The sequence below is a fragment of the Eutrigla gurnardus genome (assembly GCF_963514095.1).
Source record: "Eutrigla gurnardus genome assembly, chromosome: 10".
NCBI classification, from domain to species: Eukaryota; Metazoa; Chordata; class Actinopteri; order Perciformes; family Triglidae; genus Eutrigla; species Eutrigla gurnardus.
Window position 1 is genome coordinate 4604439 of NC_139924.1, and position 26097 is coordinate 4630535.

General features: G+C 41.3%; 4 protein-coding genes across 7 annotated transcripts; 1 reads left to right on the forward strand and 3 right to left on the reverse strand.

Annotated features, from left to right (window-relative positions):
- The first annotated feature begins 1340 nt into the window (after positions 1-1340).
- otol1b (otolin 1b) lies at positions 1341-5203 on the forward strand. Its single transcript, XM_084020248.1, has 6 exons — positions 1341-1402; positions 2324-2546; positions 3058-3422; positions 3517-3606; positions 3811-3882; positions 3966-5203. Exons 3-6 carry the CDS (start codon positions 3065-3067, stop codon positions 4862-4864), a joined length of 1419 nt encoding a protein of 472 aa, XP_083876374.1. The 5' UTR covers positions 1341-1402; positions 2324-2546; positions 3058-3064; the 3' UTR covers positions 4865-5203.
- A 289-nt stretch (positions 5204-5492) lies between these two features.
- LOC311020283 (high affinity immunoglobulin gamma Fc receptor I-like) lies at positions 5493-8309 on the reverse strand. Its single transcript, XM_084020249.1, has 6 exons — positions 8228-8309; positions 8087-8122; positions 7561-7851; positions 7014-7286; positions 6236-6511; positions 5493-6097 (listed from the first exon to the last, which is right to left on the reverse strand). The coding sequence occupies exons 1-6, from the start codon at positions 8250-8252 to the stop codon at positions 5772-5774; spliced, it is 1227 nt and encodes a 408-aa protein (XP_083876375.1). The 5' UTR covers positions 8253-8309; the 3' UTR covers positions 5493-5771.
- An 885-nt stretch (positions 8310-9194) lies between these two features.
- Positions 9195-15073, reverse strand: rabgef1l (RAB guanine nucleotide exchange factor (GEF) 1, like). 4 transcript variants are annotated; one of them, XM_084019806.1, is made up of 9 exons: positions 14921-15073; positions 14116-14312; positions 13855-14027; positions 13296-13471; positions 12962-13043; positions 12714-12846; positions 12475-12566; positions 12112-12368; positions 9195-11222 (listed from the first exon to the last, which is right to left on the reverse strand). In XM_084019806.1, the coding sequence occupies exons 2-9, from the start codon at positions 14286-14288 to the stop codon at positions 10758-10760; spliced, it is 1551 nt and encodes a 516-aa protein (XP_083875932.1). In that variant the 5' UTR covers positions 14289-14312; positions 14921-15073; the 3' UTR covers positions 9195-10757. The 4 variants fall into 4 exon arrangements, with proteins under 4 accessions (XP_083875932.1, XP_083875933.1, XP_083875934.1 ...); XM_084019807.1 differs by having other exon boundaries at positions 14116-14309; positions 14921-15070; XM_084019808.1 differs by having other exon boundaries at positions 14959-15047.
- A 6841-nt stretch (positions 15074-21914) lies between these two features.
- On the reverse strand, positions 21915-24474 carry LOC311019449 (uncharacterized protein). The gene is made up of 2 exons (XM_084018869.1): positions 24346-24474; positions 21915-22848 (listed from the first exon to the last, which is right to left on the reverse strand). Exons 1-2 carry the CDS (start codon positions 24410-24412, stop codon positions 22154-22156), a joined length of 762 nt encoding a protein of 253 aa, XP_083874995.1. The 5' UTR covers positions 24413-24474; the 3' UTR covers positions 21915-22153.
- Positions 24475-26097: the final 1623 nt, after the last annotated feature.

Here is a 26097-nt window from a genome sequence, read left to right on the forward strand (position 1 = left end):
TATATCATTATTTTATGATATTTTGATTTGTCTGTGTCTTTTTTAGGACATACTATAGGGCAACTTTTAAATGACATTTTATATGACTTTTTTGACATACTAAATTATTACTTTTTTCATCACTTTTCTTCAACATTATAGTATGATAAAAATAATTAAAAAGTCACACTATAATATCGAAAAAAAATATGAAAAAAGTGATAGTATAGTATAATCATGAAAAAAGTCATATTATATCGATAAAAATCATGAAAAAAGTCATATTATAGTATGTTGATAAAAATCATGAAAAAAGTCATTATAACAGTCTTGTTGCTAAAATAAGCTAACCAGCTGCTGGCTGTAGCTTCATATTTACAGACAAATATGAGAGCCGTATTAATCTTTTCATCTATAGTTCTTGGGAAGAAAATCGAAAAATGTCCAACTATTGTTTTGAAGCTCGATGCCAAGTAAGCTAAGATAGCAACTCAATGAATTAATAACAAACAAAATACAACAAGCCCAAACATTCACTCAAAGACAACATCAAATAATATAATCAGAAAAAAATCACAGATCTCTTTTCCATTTCTAATATCCTGGTCTGGTCTGGTGCCTGTTCGAACAGCATTTTTCTTGAGTAAAAAGCCATCATGTTTCCACAACCAACTTGGAGTGCTTTGGAAACCAATCCCTGCCATCAGAGAGGCTGATCGGGCAAAGTGTGCCAGGAGAAAGTGTTTTTGTAGTCTGACCACATGAGATGTGTCTTCGCTGCCAGCAGAACTCTTGCCAAAGTCATTAGCTGCTTATTCTGCAGGATCTAGATGTTCTTTGATAAGATCCCACAGTAAAGAACAAACCACTGACTATGGACGTGTTATTACTGGAACAATTGAGGGGCTGGTTGCTGTGTTGGTTACTAAACAAGTCTGTATCGTCTTGTGTCACTCTCACCCTCTCTATACACATTCACTGCAACTTCAACATCTCCTTTACATGAATGGGGTTAATGTAAGGCAATACGCCTCCATCCATCCAAGTCGTCCCTGGTCCTCTCTCTGCTTGGCTGCATCCGTTGAGTAAGTTAACTCACCTTATCCCTCGCTTCACAGTGTGTGTGGATGGAGGCTGAGGGCAGGGCCGGTGCCCGTGTTAAATCAACGGACAGCTACGTGGCACCTGGGTCCTTTGTGAGCAGCCGGACGCTGTAAGCTGACCGCTGTGTGGTCTGAATGGAGCTGAGAGACGACGGGGTCGGGGTCGGGCAAGGAGAACCCCAGAGGGAACCCTCTCTCAGGACTCAGCTGCGTATCTTACACTCTATCTTTTTGTCTTTTGTGGAGGGGCAAGTCAGGGACACTTCACCTGAGCTGCTGGGAAGGATGGAGACGAAGAGCATGTAAATGGAGGTGAGAAGGTAAGGAAAAGTAGACATGAGAAGATAAAAATGGTTTAAATAAGCACAATCTTCTCCTATGTAGTAGCCCTCACCCCCTCTCTGTTTCCCAAATTTCATTTCCCTTCTTCCTGCTCACTCACAGCTGGTCATAGATCCCTCTGAGGACGTGAGGTCTTTGACAACTGAGGCATGTCCACTGCTCAAACAGTCACTGGCCAGTCGAGAGTTTCGACTTCACAGTGACCAGGAAAACACTTTTCTACAAAGACCCGATGCTATCTTGTTACACCCCAAGAATGAATCATTGTGCAGCAACACAGTATGAATCATAGTTAGCAAATGTAGCTGCCAGCAGTCTTGAGGGCTCATGTGCAGAAAGTCGTTCACAGTGACCAGGCATGCATGGCAGCTGCATTGATTTGAAGGAGATAAGCTGGTTCCTTTGACAAACAGCTCAGGTTTTAGCAACTGTTGAGTGAGGAGATTATCGGAGCTCTTTAGGCTAAAACTTTCTTTTGGATGTTCACCAAGTAGCAGTGGATTGTAAATACTGAGCTCCCTGTGTTGCACGCCCGTTTGCAGATCTAGTAGGAAGTCATTTTAAATGAATTGCTGCCGATATTGCCATTGAGTGTGCTCTCAAACGTCACCTTGCAACTGAGTGGCACTACATATGTAAGCTCTGCTCTTGCAGAATCCTTTCCAAATCTACGCTTGAAAAAAGACTGTTGTGGTGCCCCGGCCTCTGTCACACAACCCTCTTTGCTTGGCTTTGTCCCGCTGTAAGAGCCTTGGTAGTAGGTTGGATGTTGGAGGAATGCCTCCCATATCAGGTGACCCATTGCCCCACGGCCTTTGCTCCTTGCCTAGCTCGCAGCGAGGGAATGCTCCTGGTGGGTACTGTATCCCGTGTCACAAAAGCACCTTTCTACACAACAGGGGTACAGAGAATGGACCGCAGCACATTGGTTCTCCTTGGGTTGGCTCCAGCCGGCCAGTTGGATTTTAGACCTCCCCCTGTGCTTCCAGCAAACACCCTCATTGGTGTGGATGTTCTTTCACCTGAGCCTCGCAGAGACATCACAGAGACCTGGAGCTCCTGGTGCTGCCTCCAAGCCACCGCTAGAGAGGATAAATGACCATAACACCTATGCATTACTGGGTGAGTCTCATCAATTTTGCTAAGTTATATATTTTGAACAGAAAGTTGAATGTCATGACATGAGAATGATGGGGTTCCTTTTAAAATAATAGAATTATATGTAAAGAAGGGCCCATATCTATGGGCATATATAAGTTGAGGAGTGTAGGAGCTTTATGTCGATGATGAACATGCAGATATCCATAACAGTTAAACATAGTATTTAATTTGAGGATAAACAAACACAAAATCAGCTTTGAATGGTCAAAACTGCAGACTTATCGAGCCACAATCACACATGACTGAGAAACAAAGTGGCGGTTGATAGTGGATCCAGAGAAGAATCAGAACTGTATAACAATAATGAAAATGCTGGTAGATGAATGGAAAGAAAGTTCTGTTTTGCAACAGTGAACTGCTTATCAGTGCATGCTTTTTTTAACCTCTCATCTTAAAAGTGGATTGAAAATGAAACAAGTGCAGACGAACAGAAGAAGAGAGTCATGTAACCTATGAACTCATCTGTTCTCAGATCAACCATGAGGATGATCTCCTGTCAGTCGGCCCTCGTGGCTGTAGTTGTGGTTACACTCAGTGTGGCGTCCTGCGCTGAAGCTAAAACCACACAGAAGCCAAAGTACCAGTACACCAAGAAGCCCGTCCCTCAGACCACCGGGCACAGCCCCGTGACCACCAGCATCCCCAAGACTCTCAAGATACCGCCCAGTGCTAACCCTGTGAAGCCCCCACCGCAGTATAACACAGAGCGCACCGAGCCCCCCGGTGTTGGTCCTGAGAATTACACTCTAGATTACAACGAGTGCTACTTTAACTTCTGTGAGTGCTGTCCACCTGAGAGAGGCCCCAGGGGGCCAAAGGGAGGCAGAGGCCTGGCAGGTATTAAATACACTGATAACGTGCAACAAAGAAACTTATTTTTTGTTTAATTTTGTTTCAGCACTTTGAACTTTGCCTGTGTTTGTTTATCAAGGGCCACCAGGTGAAAGAGGCCTTACGGGAGCAGCTGGTTTACCTGGACCACCGGGAATGAGTGGCCCTATGGGGTTAAGAGGAGACAAAGGTGAGTATAATAAGGTTAAATACACTTAACATTACAAATATTGTATCCTTTATTGTAAGAATGCAGAATGCAGGACAAAAAGTAGGCCCATGCGCAAATTCCAGGGACCCATTATACAGAGGTGACATATACTGTATTGTTCTCCTTCTAGTACACGTTAAAGATATTCATATTCCCTGGATATTGTTAATTGAATCCATTCAGGAGCTAAAGGTGACAGAGGAAGCAGTGGGACAGGTGGGCCACCAGGAGTCTCAGGGAAACCAGGACAAAAAGGTGACAACATCAGGTGATTCTTGAATTGTTTTATATTGTTTCCAGACTTCAGCAGTCCTGACGCACTTCCCCTTACCTTGCAGGTGATGCTGGCTCCAAAGGTGAGAAAGGTGAAATAGGGTTACAAGGTGTCAAAGGTGAAGGTGGGGGGAAAGGGGAACCTGGCCAGAATGGGAATGCTGGTGAAAAAGGAGAACCAGGAAAAGAGGGAACAGCTGGACCTCCAGGAGTGGCCGTTGAGATGGGTCCTAAAGGTGACAAGGGGGATATGGGGGAGTGTGGCATGTTCGGGGAGAGAGTTCAGAAAGGTGAGCGAGGGGATACTGGGTCTCCTGGCATTCCAGGAGGGATGGGCATTCCAGGAATGAATGGGAGGCATGGTTCCCCAGGTCCTGTGGGCATCCGAGGGGATCAGGGACCTCCTGGCCCACAAGGAGAACCAGGGTTTAGAGGGCCTCAGGGACCAGAAGGTATAAGAGGGGTGCCTGGGCAAAAAGGGGACAGGGGTTACCCTGGGACGAGAGGTGAGCGGGGCATTCGTGGATTCAGAGGAGCAAAGGGATCGGTGTTTCTCCAGAAACGCTCAGCCTTCAGTGTAGGCATCTCTCCAAGGAAGTCCTTCCCTCCCTCTGGCTCCCCGATCCGCTTCGACAAAGTCTTCTACAACGAAGAGAACCACTTCAACGCCACTTCCAACAGCTTCACATGCGTCCACGCTGGGGTTTACGTCTTCTCCTTCCACATCACTGTACGTAATCAGCCACTGCGAGCCACACTTGTAGTGAACGGGTCACGGCGGGTACGGACGCGAGACTCTCTGTACGGTCAAGACATCGACCAGGCGTCCACTCTTGTGGTGCTGCGGCTGGCGGCGGGGGATCAGGTGTGGATGGAGACGTTCAGAGACTGGAATGGGGCGTACGCCAGCAGTGAGGATGACAGCATCTTCTCTGGGTTCCTGCTTTACTCAGACAAACCCTGATGCCCTCCTGAAAACATCTCCGAATGGATGTTCCAACCTGGTCCCTGAAAAGGACTCATACTGGTGGTGCTACACTATTGGCACTATCAAGATCATGTTTATTGTGTTATCACTGTACTTATTATTGTACCTATTGAATAAAAGGAAAAGTCTTCTTTACTACTGGTAAATTATATTATCTTATATATTATATATATATATATATATATAGGAAACCTATCTATATAAAACTCAGACTTTTTCTTGTTTTTTGAGTACCCAAGCCCTGCACAAAATACTTTGCCTGAAGTGTTTATTATTGACGGTCTATCTGCAGGTTTGCCCTCAGTTAAACGACATGACCCTGAGTCCAACCCTCACGAAGAAGTTCCTTCACTACTTTGTTCTGTCTTGGTCACCCTCTGGCCTCTGCTTCCTGTCTAGCTACACTCTCAGTGAGCCTATGGCTATCTATATAAAGTTGGAAAAAAATGGGACAAAAAGTTTAGTATACAAAGAATATCACTGTGACCTATGGCTGTATTTGTTTTTATTCTTACTGTATATCGATTGTTCATGTTATTACCAACACATCTATTATGTAAGCAGTAATGTAAAAAGAGTTCACCCAATAAAACCCAGTCGTACATACTGTGAAATGCTTTATTAATGTAACCAATATGGCATTAGTTATTATTCCAAACATTACTGATTCAGTTAGTTTTGTACAGATGACGTCATGAAGTTGACACTTTGTAATGGGAAAAAAATCAATATGACACAATGAATCATATAAAAAGTCTGCACTGAGAGCACAATGGAACCAAACCTATGGTTGATACCAAACAGCTAAAGATGTAGTGGACGCACAATATTACTCTGATTTAGCATCATTTCTGCAATGGTCTGTGATTTATGATGTTTCACCCTAGGACCACGGCATGTCACCAGATTCTCCAGACATGTCACCTGATTCTCCAGACATGTCACCAGATTCCTCAGATTCAGATTGATTGAGAGGCTGGTGCGTAGAGAGCAAAGTGCTTGGCGCTGGCTGCGAAGGCTTTAGGGTAGGATTTGAGGATTGGATGCTCACTTCAGCAGGCTGAATAAAAGTAGTTGCCGTGGATGGGTGAGGGGAGGGCCACACTCCTGTTGGCTCAGATGCAGGAGGTAGGTCTTGGGCTGAGATTGGGGGAGCTAAAGGCCATGGGTCTGTAGGATGAAGAGTTGGAGGCATCACCGTCCCTGCTCCTATTGGGTCAGAGACAAGTTGACCTCAGAAGTTGCGCAACTGCTGCGCAATGATTCACAGTTTTGACAATTCAGGAAGAGGATTAGGGTTTAAACTTAGTGAAGGACACACAGCAGGTTGCATTTATTTCTAAGTACCTGTCAATTGACCAAAGGTTTTGGGTTGACTCCACCTGGAGATGCCCAGCGTGGGCACCTTGGCCCTGCAGCTGTATCGGCCTGGAGTCCGTTTGACCAGATCAAAGTTCTCCGAGGTTGCTGTTCCTAGTCGGTTGTTATTCTTGTAGAAATAGTAGTTTATTGGAGGGGCAGGAGCAGGGAGGTTGTATTGGAGGTGGCAGATGAGTCTCATCTTGTCTACTGGAATCAGATTATTGTTCGCATCTATCTCCAAAAGTGGCTCCGACAGAACCTCTGAAATAAAACCACAGAAGGAAAAAATTAATTACTGATGCATTCAAATACTGTGCTAAATCCTACTTAAAGCAGAGTAGATTGACATTTTGGAACTATGAGAAAGATTGATTATTATTTGTCATTGATACACTATACTATATTTTCTGTATAGCAGATATCTGTTAAATAGCTAGCTAATATGTAGCTAACTGGCTACTGGCTGTAGCATTCAGTGTAGGTGTAAAAACAACAGTTAGTGGTTTTCCAGGTGGTTAAATATGAAGCATATCTTGGCTGGGTTGTCGTAGTGCCGAGAAATAGTCCAACACGCAGCAACTGAATTGTCTTTTTGTACTTGTGGACAGATTATTATGCTAATATAAAGTAAGTATACATTGAGGTACTCACTAACTCTCGACAAGAAAGTGAATAAGTACATTTTCCAAAATGTGTAATTATTCTTTTTAAGTTGTGCAACCACAACTAAACTCAGTTTATGCAACATAGTATCCAAACCCACCTGAGACCTGGACAGAAGCTGCAGCTGAAATCACAGAGTGTGTTCGCCTGCCTGCGTCCCAGGAAGCCCGACAGGAATACATTCCCTGGTCCTCGAGGGTCAAGTTGCTCAGGTTGAAATGTGGGTTGAAGCCATTTTGTCTCATGACCTCGACACCGTCTTTGTACAGAATCACCTCATGAAGTGGAGGTGTACCTCGGACGCGACATGTGACCTTCAAGGTGTCACTGACGAGGCCGGGATGAGGTGGGACTTGCAGGATAGCCCACCCTCCTAAACAAAGATTACAAAGAAGAAAGTTACATTGGACGCACACAACACAACACCCTGTGGTCTGATATGGAGATCCACAGGATTCAATCCGACCAATCGCAGCACGTTTGACGCAGAGATGTGATGAAAACATTCAAATGACTCATGATTTCTAAAACCAAACACTCACAGCGTTTCCCAACTTTCAGTGTTAACAAGAGTAGCAGAAGTAAGGAAAAGAGGAAGAAAGGAGTCGGACATGTTTCTAATGAAATACTGACAAACAGGACCGTACCATCCACGTTGATCTCCACAGGCAGACTCTGGAGGGTCTCTGTTTCTCCCACTACCGTGTCCCTCACTCCCTTGCAGGAAAATGTCCCACCCTCCTGAACTTTGGTGTTCCACAGAGTGAGATGCTCCCCAAACTGTGGGAGCAGCTCAGACCCCCTGAACCACAGGTAACCCCAGGAGGACCTGCGGACATCAGGAATACTGCATTTGAGCCGGACAGCCTCTCCAGAGAAGATCCTCGAATCCCCCGACACCATCTCCACAACAGCTCTGAACGAGGCCACATGGGCAACTATGGAGACACATATGGGGTTGCTCAGAAGGAAAACTTCAAAAGAATCCAAATCATATATATGTGCTGCTTTGGTTATGGATGTTGATGCTTCATTAATCTACTTAAACTCTCATAATGTCAAGCTAAAATATACATATTGATTATATTGATACAGTATAGTACATATGTTAACACTTTGTTAGGTAAAGTTGCTCCAATCAAGAGTTTATGGAAAAGAATATTCGGTACATACCCTCAGGTACTACAAGCTGCAGTAGTGCTGAAAGAACTGAGAAGGGTAAACAAACCAGTATGAGGGAAACGAAAGGAAGGTAATATCTTAAAGACAGCATTGAATGTCTGAGATATTGCAAATTAACTGAATAAAACTCACCAAGGAGGGATATGGCTGTATGCATTTTGATTGCTGGTCAGAAACAGAGACTGAGGGAGATTCTTTTATTGCTAACAGGGAGGGAAGTGAAACACATCATAGGGGATATCCCCTTTTTCAAAAACACTGCTTTCATTTCTGAAGTAAGTTGATTTAAGCGACGGGGGTTTCGGGGAGAAGTTGACAAGAATTGGACGGGCAGGACAAATTACGGGACCATCATCAAAATGAATGAAAATTATGTGAACAGCTGTTTCTTCATTTAAGTTCCATGACCCCATCTGGGGTTGATCTCAACCCTGGAAAATTTAGTGAAAAACAAAGGGAAGTGAAAATACCACACCCTGATTTTCATTAAGAAATAAAAAAGGAAAGTAGGAATTAAAATATTGTGTTTTAAAAAGGACTAAATAAATGGTTATTTTAAATAATCCATATTATCTACAAGTGTATGTCTTTTCCATTTTAGTACACAATTATATTTGTACTTGACAGCTAGAGGAACAGTACATTTAATACTAAAGAGAACAACTTTAGAGGATACCCACTAAATGTGTCAAAGCCAGACAGACTAATGCTAACTAAGTACTGTAATGAGTTTGTATAAAGCTTTGTCAATTTTGAATTATCATCATCTTAATCATCTGCTTCCTACCTCTTTAGATTGTAACGTTTAGATTATTCTTGATGATACACCAAATCTCAAAGAAAAGAATACATTCACAACATAATTAAATTAAAAACATGAACATCCACGGGGGAAAATGACTCATGAATTCCAGAATTGTTAGATTTTGTCAAACTTTAAGAATGATCTTCTCATTTCCCACCATATTACACAGCTGTATAAATAACCACATTATCATGTGCCAACTCTGTTTTTAATCATAGCTTGCAAAAGTCCAGTCATGGGATGATGAACAGAAACTGCACACGAGTGCACATGCATTTTCAAATTTTATTAATCATCATCACACACCCATAGAAGCAAATAAACCAATACTGACCCAATAAGTTACATTTAAATAAAAGACAGTATTGAGTTACTTTCTCCCATATGATACAATAACAAACCTATAAGGTTACAAAGATGATGTTTTAAACTTCTTTGAAATACCTGATAAATGGCTTCTGCATACAGTGCAATATGAAGTTATTCAAGCTATTGTTTAAGTTTGCATTAAAAGTCTTTTTCAAACTAAAGTTGGACAGCAACTGCACATTGACTATACGTGCTGCAAGTAGGAATAAGAGAAAGAATATCTATCAACATAAGGAAGTCTGAGCCCATGAGCAAAGAATAACAACCAACTCTCCCAACATTTCTTCCACAGTACAGGACCGCCACACAGTTAAACAAAACTGTTTCACCAATAATCCCCTCAACTGAATAAAGCCATTCATTCCTTCATTAAATGTACTTCTGAATGAAGAGCTTTTGAAAAAAATCAAACAGAAGAAAAGTGCTTTAAAATAAATTAAATTGGTTATTTCATGTTAGTAAAGCAACCGGCCTTAAGAACCGACTTATGACTTCTTATCTACTTAATGCAACAACTCTGTCAGATCAAAAACCCAAATCCACTAAAAACTGATTTTTTTTTGGTGGGATATGTTTAGGACACCCTCTAATAAATTAAAAGATGAACATTTTTAGAACTCATGTAATGTGTCTTCAAGCAATGTTCTTTAACAAGAATACTACTGTAAATATTACAGGATTAATTTCTCCTATTGCATCCAAAACAATTGATGCCTGTCATTCTAATAAAAAAATAAAATCACTTTTGTACATCCAGCTTATGACTGGAATGAGAGGTCTGGCATGAAGACGAGACCATGCACGCCACCGAGAGGACAAGTCCACGTGGAACACGCTCACATTCATACACGCTTGCCATGCATGCACACCCGCCACACATGCACATCTCTTTCTCTGCAGGACAGTGAACAGCACGAATCACCAGCATGAGCTGGAGGCTATTTTAGTGAGGGGGAACTTAAGTTTTGTAATATTCAGATTTCTCCATGTCGCTTGCCCAAAAAAACACATTTGACTGAAAATTGTTATCAGATAATACTTGGGCAGTAAGGCTCCAATAGCAAATCTACACCTGGAGACATTGCAACGTAATAACAAATACCTTGTCTGACAAGCTACGAATTATGAGAAACATGTTTTCAAAATCACATTGATTCATCCCGTCTGCACGCATGTAACTATAATAAGAAAAATAAGAAGTACTGAGGTACTGGCGAGGCCATTGTGGGAGACGTAGGGATGTGTTTGGGAAGAGCTTGGTCTGCTCTTTTGCATTAAGCCTTATATTTTCCGTACAGACATGAGTGGTGTACTTTCAGGGCCTCTAGGACTATGGATGGATGAAATAGAGACGGCTGGAGTGGAAATGGGATCCATATCAGATGGCTTCTGTATGTGCATATGGACAGCAATATGTAACAGCAGGGAAAAGGGGGTGGGCGGAGTAAAGCCTCTAAAGGGACTTCTTGTTGAACAGAGCTCTTCACATCAACCAGCAAACACTTGTGGTGTTAGAGGTGGGGGCAGGTGCTCATTCTCAACGTTGTCAGAGTCTATTGCTGATGATGCTGCTGATGCTGCTGCTGATGCTGCTGCTGCTGCTGCAGGAGTTGTCCCACTCGCTGCGGTTGCAGTAGGGGTTTGTGTCTCTGGTGGAAAGCTCTCCAGAACACTATGCACCTTCTGCTCCACTTCGTCCGTCCAGTCAATGAGGTCGTTCTCCAGCTGGCGAGCCTTCTCCATGACCCGGTCCTGCCTTTCCCCGAGCCCTTCGAGCAGATCCAGCCGTTTGTGGACCTGACTGAGAGCCGCGCTGCCTGGGGAGGAGGAAGAAGCTCCAGTGGACGGTGGCCAGTGTGGGGACGCCTGGCCCGACATGTAGAGCTCAAACTCCTCTGAGCTCAGGTTCAGAGACTGGCCATCAAGCTTCTCAATGAAAGCCACCGCACAGCACTGGGGAGAGGGGATGTGGAGGGAGGCTCAGTAAAGAGAAAATCTCTGGATGTCATCAGTCTGTGGCAGATTCAACAACCACTTTTATGTATTTCATCTTTACTTTTACAAACCTGACACATCTCAACCAACCAGGTTTGAAAGGTGTTGGACACACAATTGGAGTGGTGAACATGACCATTTACAGTTAAAAAAAATACAGAACATTTTAGGCTGCATTGAAGGCATTTCTGGTACCGGTATCGGAACAACACAAGTGCCAGTGGGTCAGTGTGATGGACAAAAATCAATAGCATATTTATATATTTAATTGCTTTTAAGATCAAACTTTGAATGTTCATCGACATTCAGTAAAACATGAAATTTAGGACATTTTGTGGTTGACTATCTTTTTTATCTGTAACTTCTTTTTCTCAATCTGTCTTTTCCCAATTTGCTACCAAAGTGAACAACAAGGCAGTGAAGTAAGAGGATTTCAACATAAAGCCACAAGCCATGTTACACAAAATGTTAACCATTCTTGCAGCTGCATTACACCAGGCTCAATGAGACTGCTGTTTTAATTGCAACTCAACTATGAAATTCTACCTTCATGAAGGTTAGAATGTTTTTGTTGAATATATTTGAGAAGTGTTGATTTGATGGATTGCATCTTTTTGGAGGATGTTGTTGGGTTTATTTTTTTAACTGTATTGATTTGTACAGAGAGGTGTTTCTGTTCCAATTGAGTCTTCTCTCCTTGATAAACTGTAAGTAGTATGGACAAAATAATAGAGACATCTGTCACACAGTTTGACAGCACTGCATCTTCTATGAAAATGTGGAAACAAGAAGATAGAGAGACACACACAATCACACCCACATGCCTTCAATGTCCTAATCTCCTCACCAGATTAGTGAAGTAGTAACCATCCTCCCCGGTCATGAGTCTGCTGGGGTTGCTGAAGCGGGTGATATACTGGATGTTGGACTGCAGTCGTGGAGGATTTGCTTTCAGCACAATGTAGATGAGTGTGGGGAGGAAGTCATCTGCAGACGCAGCCTCTTTTGTGCTGATTTTGATGGCGTTGAAGATGTGCTTGCTGCAACGAGTGATGCACGCCAACTTCTCCTTGGGCACGCACTTTGAATCCATTTCTATCACGTCTGGAATGATGCAGAGATTTGAGGAGATGAGAAACGGTTTTATCTGAAAATCTTATTGGACCTCTACTGCCACGATAACACTATGATGTAACATAATAAGCCTTACCTGTGATGGCTTTGACAACACTGTCTGACACCTCAGCGATCTCCTCATCTACCGGAACACACAGCATCTCAATGGTGACCCAATGCAGGGCTCTGTAACACACCACAACAACGATTACAATCTAAGGAACTCTCTGATGATGCTCTTGTACCAGCAATTGTGTTTCCATGTGCTTAGAGGGACTGCAGAGGAACTAATGATGATTTGAGCAGTACATTTAAGCATGATGGTTTACTAGCCTGATTCTCTTCTGAATGGCCAGATCTTTCTTCTCATCATCTGTGGTCTCAGGACAGAAGACTTCCTTGTAGAGACGAGTCATCATGTACTTCTCTACTTCATCCATAACACTCTCTACATGTTCTGATGAACCTAGGAACAGAAGCACAAAGCTCAAAGACATACATGGACAAGACATTATACACTGTATAATGTGAGGTCATATTCACTGTGTATACTCTTCTAAAGGGTAAGATTTAAGCAGTACCTTTGAACTGGGTGTGGAGGCGGTCTGAGAGATTCTGGTAGAAGTCCTGCACACACTCCGACAGCTCGTCAGCACCCATGTCCTAATCACGGAATCGAATGGAGGATCACAGATGAACAATGTCAGCAGTAGACACATAGATGCTAAGAGAGCTGTATGACTTTGAGTATAAGAGTATAAGTATATAAGAGAGTATAATATACTTGAAGCATAAATCATTTCTAAGTGTGTTTCTTTGTCAAGATTTACACAACTATTTATACATAAGAATTAAATGGTTGGTACAAGCTCATTTCACCCACAAAAATGTGACGGCTAATACACTTAAACTCACCCGCTTATAGACCATGCTTTCAGTGAAGGCCCGACACTGTTTGAAGATCTCTCTGCCAGACTTCAGAGGCTTGAGAAAATCAATGAACTCTCGTGTTGCATGGTCACTGTCCACGGAGGAATGCCGGCTCGTAGAGGAGCTTGGGCTTGGGCTGGAATGAGCATCAAAAGAAGCATCTGGGGGGAGATATTGGATGTTTTTCATCAACGTTTCAAACATTTAAAGCATTTTCTCCTAATAACCCTTGCAACATTTGGTAGTTACACCACATGCTGTAATCTAATAGTTTATTTTGACCAGCCTGCGTGTAGGTTATCAAACTACACATCTGGGCAAGTGGTTGAATTAAAAACATAAACAGCTAAAAGATTGGAGACCTCAATCTGGTGTTGTTCAAAGTTAGGGCTAACAGGTCATCGGAACCAGCTCCCCAAAAGGGAGGGGGAAAGTTTGATCAAACAAAGTACATTAAGCAAAATAAATATAAATATCACGACCACTTGATAATGACACAGTCACTGGTCAACTCAATGATAAGAGGATGTGCAATAGAAAATACCTTTTCTCGATGGTGTTTTTGTGGACGGAGTAAAAAACTTTGTGACTGTGTTGACTTTGCTGGACTTTTCCTTTGTTTTTCTTTCCTCAAACTTGCTGAAAGGTGTAATGGGGGGCTGCGGTTGAGCCTTCTGGTGCCTGCTTGCATATTCTGCCTCTTCCTCTCTTTGCAGCCTGGGGGGGGGGGGGGGACAGTACAACTGTAGTAGTTGTCAGATGGACAAAACGATAACCTACACAAGGCAAAAAGAGGCATACAAACCTCTCAGCAAGTGCCCAGTCTTCTTGAATCTGTTTTTGTTTTTCTCGCTGATTTTCCTCTCGCCAGCACTTCGAGCACAGGCCCTGCCAGCCAGTGTTGCCATAAAAACCACATCCTTTTTTGCAAAGCAGCTCTGATTGGTCCAGATGGATCCCACGCCGCTGGCTCATCATCCTTCACCAGAGTTTAAAAGACTGCTGGTGGAACCAGAAGAAGAGAACTTTTAACAACAAAAACAGTGAGTACGATGCGCGAAACGGCGGATTGTCGTTTGTTAAACAGACAGCTCATGAAATTGTCCATTCAAGATCGCAGACGAACTTTCTACACAATTGACTCGTAACTTTAACCAGACCCAGCTTATGTGGCTAAACGCTAAAAGAAGTTTATTGCGGTATGGTCCACAATGTCTAACCCGGGTGGCTCCAACGGGATTTCGTGTTCTGGTGAAACAGAGTCTCCTGTTTGACCTCTCTACTTGTTAGCATTAGCTAAACCTGACAGCTTTCTCTCACAGCAACGTCACTAACCTAGCACAACCGAATATCCTCTCAAAACAACGTCCGTCTCTTGCTCACACATCATTCCGAAATGTGTGTGTGTTGTCGTAACGGGAGACTAGTCTGTTCGCAGGGCAACGTTTACTCAAAAAAGCGAAATCCACAAGCTAATCTACAGCTAGCTAACAGTGTTTACCTGGGCTAATTACAGGGCTAACCTAGCTAGTCGAGCTAACAAGGTTAGCTAAATTAACGTTACGTAAATGAAGATGCTGTAGGTTGGATACGTGAATGTGTCAACATACACTCTCATTCGCAATGTCGAAAAAAAGCTTTCGTGTACGTTATCGTCGCTCCAGCTCCAGTCTACTGTTGGTTGATGTTTACATTAGCCAAGAAGCTAGCTTCGTCACACAGCCATTTTGTCTGTCAGTTTCTTCTCCGATTTTCTTTTCAATAGCCTATGTTACAAATCGGCGTAACCTATGGATTACCGCCCTCTAGCGGCAGCATTGTCACATTGCAATAGCCCACGTTATTACTCGCATATTGTAAAGAAATGGCATTAATTTGCTTCGAATCATTACAGACCCATTCCAGTACAAACCTATCGGGCCTAAGTAATTCTATAACACAAGATAATAAAAAACTTAACTACTGTTTCGGCAAACTGACCTTAAATGTGTTTTGCTGGTTTGTAAAGTCTATGGCATAATATGTGACTGCCATGCTTGTTGTAAAGAAAACCAGAGCTCAGGTCTAAAGTTAATTTTTTAATTTAAGTTGTAACGGTGAAGTAAGCAGTGGTGCACTGTACCTATATACAGTAACTCAAATAATTGTAATTTACATGAGTATTTCCACTTTAGGCTACTTTATACTTCTATCTCAGAGGTAATAAATACTGTACTTTTTACTTCCCCAGGCTACATTTATTTGACAGTTTTAGTTACTTTACAGTTTGTTTACCCTTCTTCAGTCTATTTCCAGATGTGGTGATTTTGAATGTTTGTGATGAACTGAAGAATGTGTGACAGAACACTTGACTACTTTACTATTTTACCGATGCTGTTGCTGATAATAGACTTTGGCTGAAGTAAGCTTTCAATGCAGCGCTTATATGTATTCTGTCTCATACACTATGAAAAACATTGAATATCAGCAGCACAGAGAAATCCATCATTTTGGGCAGCAGTCTGATAGCAGTGGTGTTGTTTTGTTGTTTGCAGCCACGGCGTCTGAAGAGGAGCAGCACATCCACACTCATCCCTGCTGCTGATGCATGTGGACAGACACGACCAAGACATGCTCATCATTCATTATCATTTTGCATTAAAGAATGTAAAACGTTCCAGTAGACAAATACAAATACAAACCTGAAATATGTGCATAATAGGCTCTTTAAATTCAGTTACAGCATGTACTGCAATGATTCGTTGTGGTTTCCTTGTTTCCTTCTTTTGACAAATGTACTTATTGTAAGTCGCTTTGGACAAAAGCGTCTGCTAAATGACCTAAATGTAAATGTAAATGTAAATGTACTGTAAATGACTCATTACAAAATGATCTATATCTTTTTAACTGTCATGTTGACTGACTTATCTGCCCAGTGACATCTGAAATCTGAAACATTATAAATCATGATTATGCCACAAATACAACTCTCTTACAGACTACATAAATATGTATTCTATACTGGGACAAATTTTATCTGTTTATAGTAATACTGACAGGGACACTATTAAACAGGCTTAAATGCTATATTCCATGTACTGGTACAAAAAAACCCCCCCAAAAAGACGCCATGAAATCCTTCTTCAGCACACATGCTGAAATGTTCAGGTTTATGTCCGACAAACTAAAACACCTTAAAGATTGCCATAATATCTGATCACAACACCAAAGGGAAGTAACCAAGTATACAAATACTTTGTTGCTGTATTTAAGTAGAATGTTCAGGTATCTGTACTTTACTTGAGTATATATTTGACACATTTTTTACTTTTATTCTCAACATTTTAAAACAAATATCTGTCTTTTCTACTACCGACATTTTCAAAAACAGACTTGTTACTTTAGTGTAATGCATTCGAGGGGAATTACCAAAAAGACATTTGATTTAGTTAGCCTTGCAAAAAAAAACCACAGCCAGTAAAATGTATTGTTTCTACTTTATACTATACATTTTAAACACTCCCATGTAACATCCATAATAGTGATTTTTACTTTGATTACATTTCAGAGCCTGTACACGTTTACTTGAGTAATCAGTACTTCTACTTCTACTTGAGTGGACTGTCTGCAGGACACAGTAATAGACCCCACGTGTTCAACCATGTAATTGTTTTGTTGCAGGTTGACTATAATATACTTTATGTGCCTTTTTGTGAGTTTGCACACTTGGAGGATTCCTATCTGTAATGGCTAAAGTTCCCTTAGTGTCTTCTGTTAGTACATATTAAACATTTAACCACTCTAGACGGAAAGAACGAGTCTCTACGCGTGTTTGTATTTAACGACGGTAGAAAACAGTCTGTTCGCTCCGTCCTTTACTGAATGTTCACAAAACAAAGGCACAATACACAGTTTTTCCCTCTCTCTGGCTGCGCGAGCTCCTACGTCACAGCTCTGTATGCGCTCCATTATAAATCAAAACAATATTAGCAATATTAGCACATCGAACATATGTACAATTACTTACTTAGTCCTTGTTAAAGGGAGCTTACTAAATATAAATCTAAATAATATAATATCTGGATCTTGGACCAAAATTACAGACAATAGAAAATGGCACTTACACTATCTTTTGGAGCCATAACATGGTTTTGTCTGTTGTATTTATACACGCAGTACTTGAGTTGGACACAAGGTGGAGCACTGCTCCAAAGTGCATATAGTTAACATCCAAGGTGATGGAGTCAGGTGTGTTGAACGGAGGAGGCAAACAGAATTGGACCGTGTCGTCGTGTCCCGTGTTACTGTGTTAACGTGTCGGCGTGCTTTTGTTTGGACAATTATCATAGGAATATTGAGTATAAAATAAACGGACCATCGCATCCAAAGTTATCCGGGACTGGACATTGGTTTAATGTTGGCTCAGAACACGCGTCTGAAACAAGTTCTACCGTTCCTCTCAGTGGCTTATTCAAGCAGGTTAAAACGTCACTAAAATTTAAGTCAAAAACTATGCTACACACACACACACACACACACACACACACACACACACACACACACACACACACACACACACACACACACACATATATATATATATATATATATATATATATTGTTGGACAGAACACTTACTGTAAGTCTAGGTTTACCACCACACGAACTTTATCTGGTGTATTTGTGTATATTTGTTACCTGTCCGTTGTCCATGACCACAATCCGATCTGCATGCATCACAGTACGATGCGATTCTATTTGACTATTTTTGACCAACTCTACTTTGACTTTTTAACCTACTTAATTCTTTGACATAGAACTTGTATGACCTTTTTTGACATATTATACTTTGAATATAATACTCTTCATGAATTATTACAAACTTCTATACTTAATAACTAAACTTAAACTAAATGAATAACTAAACTTTTTTTAGACACAATACTATGACTTTATGAATTTATTTGACATATTTTAATATCACTTTTTAATGGAATACTATGTAATGACTCTTATAAGACTTGTTTCAACATTCTATATTGCAACTTTGTTGTCCTGCAATAAAATTATTTTTTTCACATTTGACATCATGGATTTTTAAAGCCATATTATACTATGACTCTTCTATAACATTTCTTGACAAAATATACTATGATTTTTTGTATTACTTTTAATTATCATCATACTATACTACCACTTTTTTTTCAATATGCTACACTATGACTTTTTGAGATGTACTATTCTTATTTGTTTTCCCCACATACTATACAATGTCTATTTCATGCATATTTGACATACTACAACTTGTTTTGACATACTATGTATATGAATATGCATGAATTTGGTATAGATTTTTCAATAATGCATACAAATGGTCTCCTTAATTTCTGAGCAGAGATGAGATGCAAAGAGGTTGTTCAATTAAATTCCAAAAAATGTATTTGTCCCAGAGGGCAATAACAGGCACACACAGTATCTGTACAATAATAAATGGTGACACAAAACGCAGCAAGCAATACAGTACAGATTGACATGATGTATACAGATTTACACAGACATAAAGAAATATACTATAAATAATCATAAATAGCTTCCTGTGTGTGTGCGTGTGTGTGTGTGTGTGTGTGTGTGTGTGTGTGTGTGTGTGTGTGTGTGTGTGTGTGTGTGTGTGTGTGTGTGTGAGTGAGGAGCTTCCAAAAAACAACAAAAACTGTTGAGAAAAAAACAAAAAAAAACACACACAAAAAAACAAAACAAAACAAAAAAAAACAATCCTCTGTGCTGGTTGGGAACCGCCTCACCCTTTGGCTGGTGGGTGAGGCGGATGGTGTCGGGGGATGGGTGGAGGGGCAGGGAGGTTGGAATGGTACACACTGGGTCTCGGGCTCACTAAGGTAGCGGATCAGTCCAGGGTCTGCTGTGGTGCTGGGTCTTCATTGGTTGATGTGTTGGTTGACGTCCATTCTCAGCTGCCCAGGAGAGCCAAAACCATAGAGGAGTCCTGACCTATGAACCAGAACAACCAGAGATGAAAACCTATGAACTCAACTAGACAACATTTACATGGTTGCTAGCAAGAGTGTTGAATATGACCACCAATTATGAAATTATAATATAAACAATGGAATACTATTCTAGAAGGCTCCTATAATAAATACAAAACTGATGTAAAGTTAACTTCATGCCATTACTGGTACTGTAGTTTTAGGAGATTACATTAGTCTCTGTAGGAAATACTTACTCAGCCCACTGGTCCTGTAGTCCTCCATCCTTCTCATCTAGTCCTGTAGTCCTCCATCCTTCTCGTCCGGTCCTGTAGTCCCCCATCCTTCTCATCTGGTCCTGTAGTCCTCCATCCTTCTCGTCCGGTCCTGTAGTCCTCCATCCTTCTCGTCTGGTCCTGTAGTCCTCCATCCTTCTCGTCCGGTCCTGTAGTCCTCCATTCTTCTCGTCTGGTCCTGTAGTCCTCCATCCTTCTCGTTTGGTCCTGTAGTCCTCCATTCTTCTCGTCTGGTCCTGTAGTCTTCCATCCTTCTCGTCTGGTCCTGTAGTCTTCCATCCTTCTCGTCTGGTCCTGTAGTCCTCCATCCTTCTGGTCCGGTCCTGTAGTCCTCCATTCTTCTCGTCTGGTCCTGTAGTCTTCCATCCTTCTCGTCTGGTCCTGTAGTCCTCCATCCTTCTCATCTGGTCCTGTAGTCCCCCATCCTTCTCGTCTGGTCCTGTAGTCCTCCATCCTTCTCGTCCGGTCCTGTAGTCCTCCATCCTTCTCGTCTGGTCCTGTAGTCCTCCATCCTTCTCGTTTGGTCCTGTAGTCCTCCATTCTTCTCGTCTGGTCCTGTAGTCTTCCATCCTTCTCGTCTGGTCCTGTAGTCTTCCATCCTTCTCGTCTGGTCCTGTAGTCCTCCATCCTTCTCGTTTGGTCCTGTAGTCCTCCATTCTTCTCGTCTGGTCCTGTAGTCTTCCATCCTTCTCGTCTGGTCCTGTAGTCTTCCATCCTTCTCGTCTGGTCCTGTAGTCCTCCATCCTTCTGGTCCGGTCCTGTAGTCCTCCATTCTTCTCGTCTGGTCCTGTAGTCTTCCATCCTTCTCGTCTGGTCCTGTAGTCCTCCATCCTTCTCATCTGGTCCTGTAGTCCCCCATCCTTCTCGTCTGGTCCTGTAGTCCTCCATCCTTCTCGTCCGGTCCTGTAGTCCTCCATCCTTCTCGTCTGGTCCTGTAGTCCTCCATCCTTCTCGTTTGGTCCTGTAGTCCTCCATTCTTCTCGTCTGGTCCTGTAGTCTTCCATCCTTCTCGTCTGGTCCTGTAGTCTTCCATCCTTCTCGTCTGGTCCTGTAGTCCTCCATCCTTCTCGTCTGGTCCTGTAGTCTTCCATCCTTCTCGTCTGTTCCTGTAGTCCTCCATCCTTCTCGTCCGGTCCTGTAGTCCTCCATTCTTCTCGTCTGGTCCTGTAGTCTTCCATCCTTCTCGTCTGGTCCTGTAGTCCTCCATCCTTCTCGTCTGGTCCTGCAGGCCTCCATCCTCCTCATCTGGTCCGGTCGTCCTCCACATGGTCTCTTCTTGTTGGGAGGCTGGTGCAGTGTGTATCATCCTGAAGGTCTGCTGCTGCCATCAATACCTAGTAAATGAGACTTGGAGACTTGTCTTCAGGTTAGTACTTATGACCGTACCTCTGTCAGGAACAGCCACCAACACCTAACTTAAAAAAAGAAAAAGACAGAGTGAGTAAAACAAACAATCTTTGAATCACTTGTAAATTACACTTTCAGGAGACTTGTTTTACTGCTGTAATTAAATGTTAACTTACCTCTGTCTTATCGCCATCTACAATTTAAACACATTCAATACTTAACACAATACGCCTCACACTAATTGATAAAAGCACTATATAAATGAGGACCATTTACCAAAGTGGTCCTCACTTATATAGTGCTTTTATCCAATGCTCTTTATCGTATTCATCAGAATCAACATGAAGATACCTTATCTTATCTTATATATCTTAACTTATCTACCTTAACTTATCTATCTTATATTAACTTATCTTATCTACCTTAACTTATCTTATCTACCTTAACTTGTCTATCTTATCTTAACTTATCTTATCTATCTTAACTTATCTACCTTAACTTATCTATCTTATATTAACTTATCTTATCTATCTTAACTTATCTACCTTAACTTATCTATCTTATATTAACTTATCTTATCTATCTTAACTTATCTTATCTACCTTAACTTATCTATCTAATCTTAACTTATCTTATCTATCTTAACTTATCTTATCTACCTTAACTTATCCATCTTATCTTAACTTATCTATCTTAACTTATCTTATCTACCTTAACTTATCTATCTTATCTTAACTTATCTTATCTATCTTAACTTATCTTACCTACCTTAATTTATCTATCTTATCTTAACTTATCCATCTATCTTAACTTATCTTATCTACCTTAACTTATCTATCTTATCTTAACTTATCTTATCTATCTTAACTTATCTTATCTACCTTAACTTATCTATCTTATCTTAACTTATCTTATCTATCTTAACTTATCTACCTTAACTTATCTATCTTATCTTAACTTATCTTATCTATCTTAACTTATCTACCTTAACTTATCTATCTTATCTTAACTTATCTTATCTATCTTAACTTATCTATCTTATCTTAACTTATCTTATCTATCTTAACTTATCTTATATATCTTAACTTATCTTATCCATCTTAACTTATCTTATCTACCTTAACTTATCTATCTTATCTTAACTTATCTTATCTATCTTAACTTATCTTATCTATCTTAACTTATCTTATATATCTTAACTTATCTTATCCATCTTAACTTATCGAATCTATTTGATCTATCTATCAATCTCTTCATCGCTGGTTAAGGTAGCGGAATCTTCTGGTCTCTGAGGAACCAAGGATGGATCTTCTTCAGGACGGCTCCCACCAGAAAGGAGGGAGAAGGAAGGACAAGAGTGAAGGCGACCGGCAAACATCTCTTCATAATATCCCTGCCAGAAGCTGCGAGGAGGGAACTGCTGAGCTCTGAAGTCATCATCTTCCTCTTCATCGCTGTCCTCGGAGATCCTCTGCCTCTTCACACTTACCTCCTCGTCATCTTCTCTGCTTCTCTTTGTGGACGAGCTGCAGCCTGAGGTGGAGGGAGCGGAATCTTCTGGTCTCTGAGGAACCAAGGATGGATGTTCTTCAGGACGGCTCACACCAGAAGGGAGGGAGACGGAAGGACAAGAGGGAAGGCGACCGGGAAACTCGTCATAATAGCCCTGCCAGAAGCTGCGAGGAGGGAACTGCTGAGCTCTGAAGTCATCATCTTCCTCTTCATCCTCTTCATCCACTTCCTCCTCTTCATCCTCTTCATCAGAATCCTCAAACATGAGGCCGTAGCCAGAATACTCATCCTGAACGTCCTCCTGCTCGCTGTCCTCTTCGGAGAAGTCTCCAAAAACAACCCCTCCCTGACCTACCTCATCCACAAGTTCATACTCACCACCACCTGGTGCAGGACCGCCGATGACAACGTTGGCACCAACTGAGGGGGAAGAAAATTCAAAGTATGAGGATTTTCATTGATTTAAACAAAGCAATAATCCTGTTTAAATTAGCCAAGAAGACAAAATATCTATATACCAACTATCGCTGCACTACGCCTGTCACAAAGCCACCAACACACGGGGCTTTGAACAGGAATATCAAACATAGTGCTGTTCTGACTGGGCGAAGGAGGATCAATTCATGCAGCTGTCATGTGACAATTAATTTACTATTAGCATTATTTCAATATGTTAAAATTTAAATAAATAAATAAAAAGTTTTGACTTCACCAATATATAGTATATTCAATGTGACTTAAAAAGAGTTTAAAAATCAATACATTTTTGTGATCGGAAACTAAATGATTGAAAATTAGCTGTTTTTTCTTCAGTTACTGAACAGAGATGAAAACAGCAATAAGATGAATTAAACCAATAATAATAATAAAAATAATAATAGTAATAATAGTAATTACAATTACTATTATTTGAGCTGTTTATATTAACATATTATGTATACATTATTATAATAACCCAATATGAAATATACCAATATTAATAACTATAATATTAAATATAATACAATAACAACATCACTGCAATGATATGTGTTATTATTATTAATAATAAAATAGTGTGAATATTAATGTTGTTGTTATATAGCAATGTAATAACCTCAATAATACTATAAATATTATTATAATCATCAATAGTGATTACTTTATGCAAAGACATTTATTCTGTACCAAAGAATAGTGAGGACTTCAGTTTGTGAAACGATCAGTGGTTTCTGATCAATGTGTTAGTGGATGTTTTATATGTCGCCTGTACGTCATTACGCGCAGTGAAACGTAGCTTCTTTCATCCAAAATGACCACAGCGCCCTCTTCAGTCCATAACTCATTATCATCACCCCGTCTATCATTTGCAGGTCGCGGCGCGTGCAGGATACGGTGTCCTCGTGGAGGCGGCTCGTGTTCAACCCGGAGTGAATGTGGTGAAGAAGAGCAGATGTTTGGAGAAGAAGTGCAGCTTCAACATCCCAACAAAGACACTCAGGGTCGGATCGAGCCCGGCTCCACTGCACCTGTACGCCGCGTCCTGACGTGTGACGTTCGGCCCCGTTTCCATGGTGCACACCACTAATAATAATACTTTTGGGCATTTTATGAAATATGAACCTGGCGCATCTTTTTTTCACAAATCTCTATCTAAGATGTTGAAGTTTTGACGCCCTCAAACCAAAACAGTGTTTTACCGAAACCACCACACAACTAAAACAGTACACGGTTCTCCCGCCATATTTAAGACCTTCCCTCCCACAAATAATCGTTTTACACGGAGAAACCGTGGAGTGAGTGTCTGTTTTCACCAAATGAACTGTTCACCTTCAAATCCAAACGTTTCACTGATTTCTGGACTCAGGGCGATGTTTAAGGTTTTTACACTATGAATCAACAAGTATAACAGTAAAACAAATATAAAAGTTGTCTTACCATCAAGGTCGAGGTCCAAAACAAGGTCCAGGGGATCCTCCAGGATCCATGGATCCCAGTGGACCATCGTCGCCGTCGTCGTCGCCGGTCTCTTCTTCTTCCAAACAGTAGCTCGTTGACTATCCTCTACTTTGGTTCTCCGACAAGATGTGTTAGTCTTCCTCAAGCGCTTAGAAACTTTCCACAGTTTGGTCCAACTATCTCAGTCTTTCCAATCCGTATTCAGTCCAAGTGCAAAAGGAGAACTCCAAATGGTAGACAGCGCTTTTATACCTGCTCTGATGGGTCAGTTCTGTTTCCATGACAATCACTGAGCGCGTGCGTGCGTGCGTGTGCTTGAGCAAGTCCGAAAGACACAGAGCATTGTTTTTTCTCATATCTCATATTTGTCAAATGTTTGTTTCTCGGTCCTCTTCTTCGATTGTACCTTCGTGTCATTCTTGTTATAGCCTACTACTGCCATCTTCTGGAGAGCTGTAATTTAGCAAAACCGTATTCGTCACCCTGTTAAAATAATCGCCTAACTCATTTTTTCAAGTTTTTCAGGAAACACAAAAAACTTCACCTAATGACAATATAGGCCATTATCTTAAAGGGGTCAAATCACATGATCTGATCAACTGAGGATGTAGGCGATTTTACCAGAGGTGGTCGGCGTCATGAGTAGATGATTTAGGCAAAAAAAACAAGATTTAGCTAGAAATAAACGCTAGGCTAATGTAAATAAGAATAACTGTCTTCTATATAAATTGTTTACATACAAGTCGCCAGGATCGTTGTTCACGGATTCAACAGCTGATCATTGGACGTCGCTGGATTTCCGTGTTTCGCTTTGGATTAGATTGGACAACGTTTATTATGAGTACGACCGCCCCCTAGTTTCGCCGTTTACGCTGTTCAGGACCACGGACAGAGACCAGCAACGAGACACTCTACACTCTGGCGGCCGACATGGCCATTTGAAAGTTGTGTGCACACATTTATGTGGTTTATTGGTTTCAGCGTGTATGTATAAGAGCTGTGTCGTGGTCTAGGCTATATGTGAAAGGTACTTTGTGTATTGACTATGGATTGTGACATAAGGGCGCAGAATCCAGGTTCTCTTGGTACGAAGCCCGCCGTGGCTGAAACGCAGTTCATTGTGGGTACCAGTGGTGAAATGGAACAATCTGCTCAATCAATCAGTAAACGTTCTGTTAAACTAACACACAAGGCGTTGCTTGATTAACTGGAAAAACTGCAAAAGGCAAGGAAGTCCAAATGAAACGAAGCATCGAACCTAAAGAAAACAATTCAAGACCTAATAGGACAGAGCATATGGAGAGGAGGTGCGTTGTACTTTTGACAAATACAAAACAAAAAGGAAACACGAATCTGTCACAACTTTTACCACCTGAAGAAAATGAAAAACATGAGGTATGGTTCAAAGGACAAATGTTGAGTGTCATTGAATTTTCTGAGGATGTGAAAGAGTGGTTGTCAAAGGCAGACATTTCCAAACCTGCTGAAAATGTTACCGAGGATGATGGTAAAGAGAGTGAAGTAAAACCCAGTGACAGCATTTCCAACGTTGAAACTGTTTCTAGTAAGAAATCAGATAAATCTTCTACGGCATCAGCACGCATTCAGGCTGAAGCAGAGAGAGCGGCACTTAGCTCGAGCTACAGCCTTAAAGGGATTGTATTTGTTGTATTTATACACGCAGTACTTGAGTTGGACACAGGGTGGAGCACTGCTCCAACGTGCATATAG

What these genes read in the sequence shown, in the direction of transcription:
- LOC311019449 (XM_084018869.1), bottom strand. Translation starts at nt 24,412, where the DNA reads ATGGTCCACTGGGATCCATGGATCCTGGAGGATCCCCTGGACCTTGTT. An exon ending in TTTGGACCTCGACCTTGATG is followed by an intron (nt 22,849 to 24,345) that starts GTAAGACAACTT and finishes CTTCCCCCTCAG; the next exon opens with TTGGTGCCAACGTTGTCATC.
- LOC311020283 (XM_084020249.1), bottom strand. Translation starts at nt 8,252, where the DNA reads ATGCATACAGCCATATCCCTCCTTG. An exon ending in TGTGGAGATCAACGTGGATG is followed by an intron (nt 7,287 to 7,560) that starts GTACGGTCCTGT and finishes ATCTTTGTTTAG; the next exon opens with GAGGGTGGGCTATCCTGCAA. An exon ending in AGCTTCTGTCCAGGTCTCAG is followed by an intron (nt 6,512 to 7,013) that starts GTGGGTTTGGAT and finishes GTTTTATTTCAG; the next exon opens with AGGTTCTGTCGGAGCCACTT.
- otol1b (XM_084020248.1), top strand. Translation starts at nt 3,065, where the DNA reads ATGAGGATGATCTCCTGTCAGTCGGCCCTCGTGGCTGTAGTTGTGGTT. An exon ending in GGGAGGCAGAGGCCTGGCAG is followed by an intron (nt 3,423 to 3,516) that starts GTATTAAATACA and finishes TTGTTTATCAAG; the next exon opens with GGCCACCAGGTGAAAGAGGC. An exon ending in GGGGTTAAGAGGAGACAAAG is followed by an intron (nt 3,607 to 3,810) that starts GTGAGTATAATA and finishes GAATCCATTCAG; the next exon opens with GAGCTAAAGGTGACAGAGGA.
- rabgef1l (XM_084019806.1), bottom strand. Translation starts at nt 14,288, where the DNA reads ATGATGAGCCAGCGGCGTGGGATCCATCTGGACCAATCAGAGCTGCTT. An exon ending in AAAGCATGGTCTATAAGCGG is followed by an intron (nt 13,044 to 13,295) that starts GTGAGTTTAAGT and finishes TTCCGTGATTAG; the next exon opens with GACATGGGTGCTGACGAGCT. An exon ending in TGTTGTCAAAGCCATCACAG is followed by an intron (nt 12,369 to 12,474) that starts GTAAGGCTTATT and finishes GCATCATTCCAG; the next exon opens with ACGTGATAGAAATGGATTCA.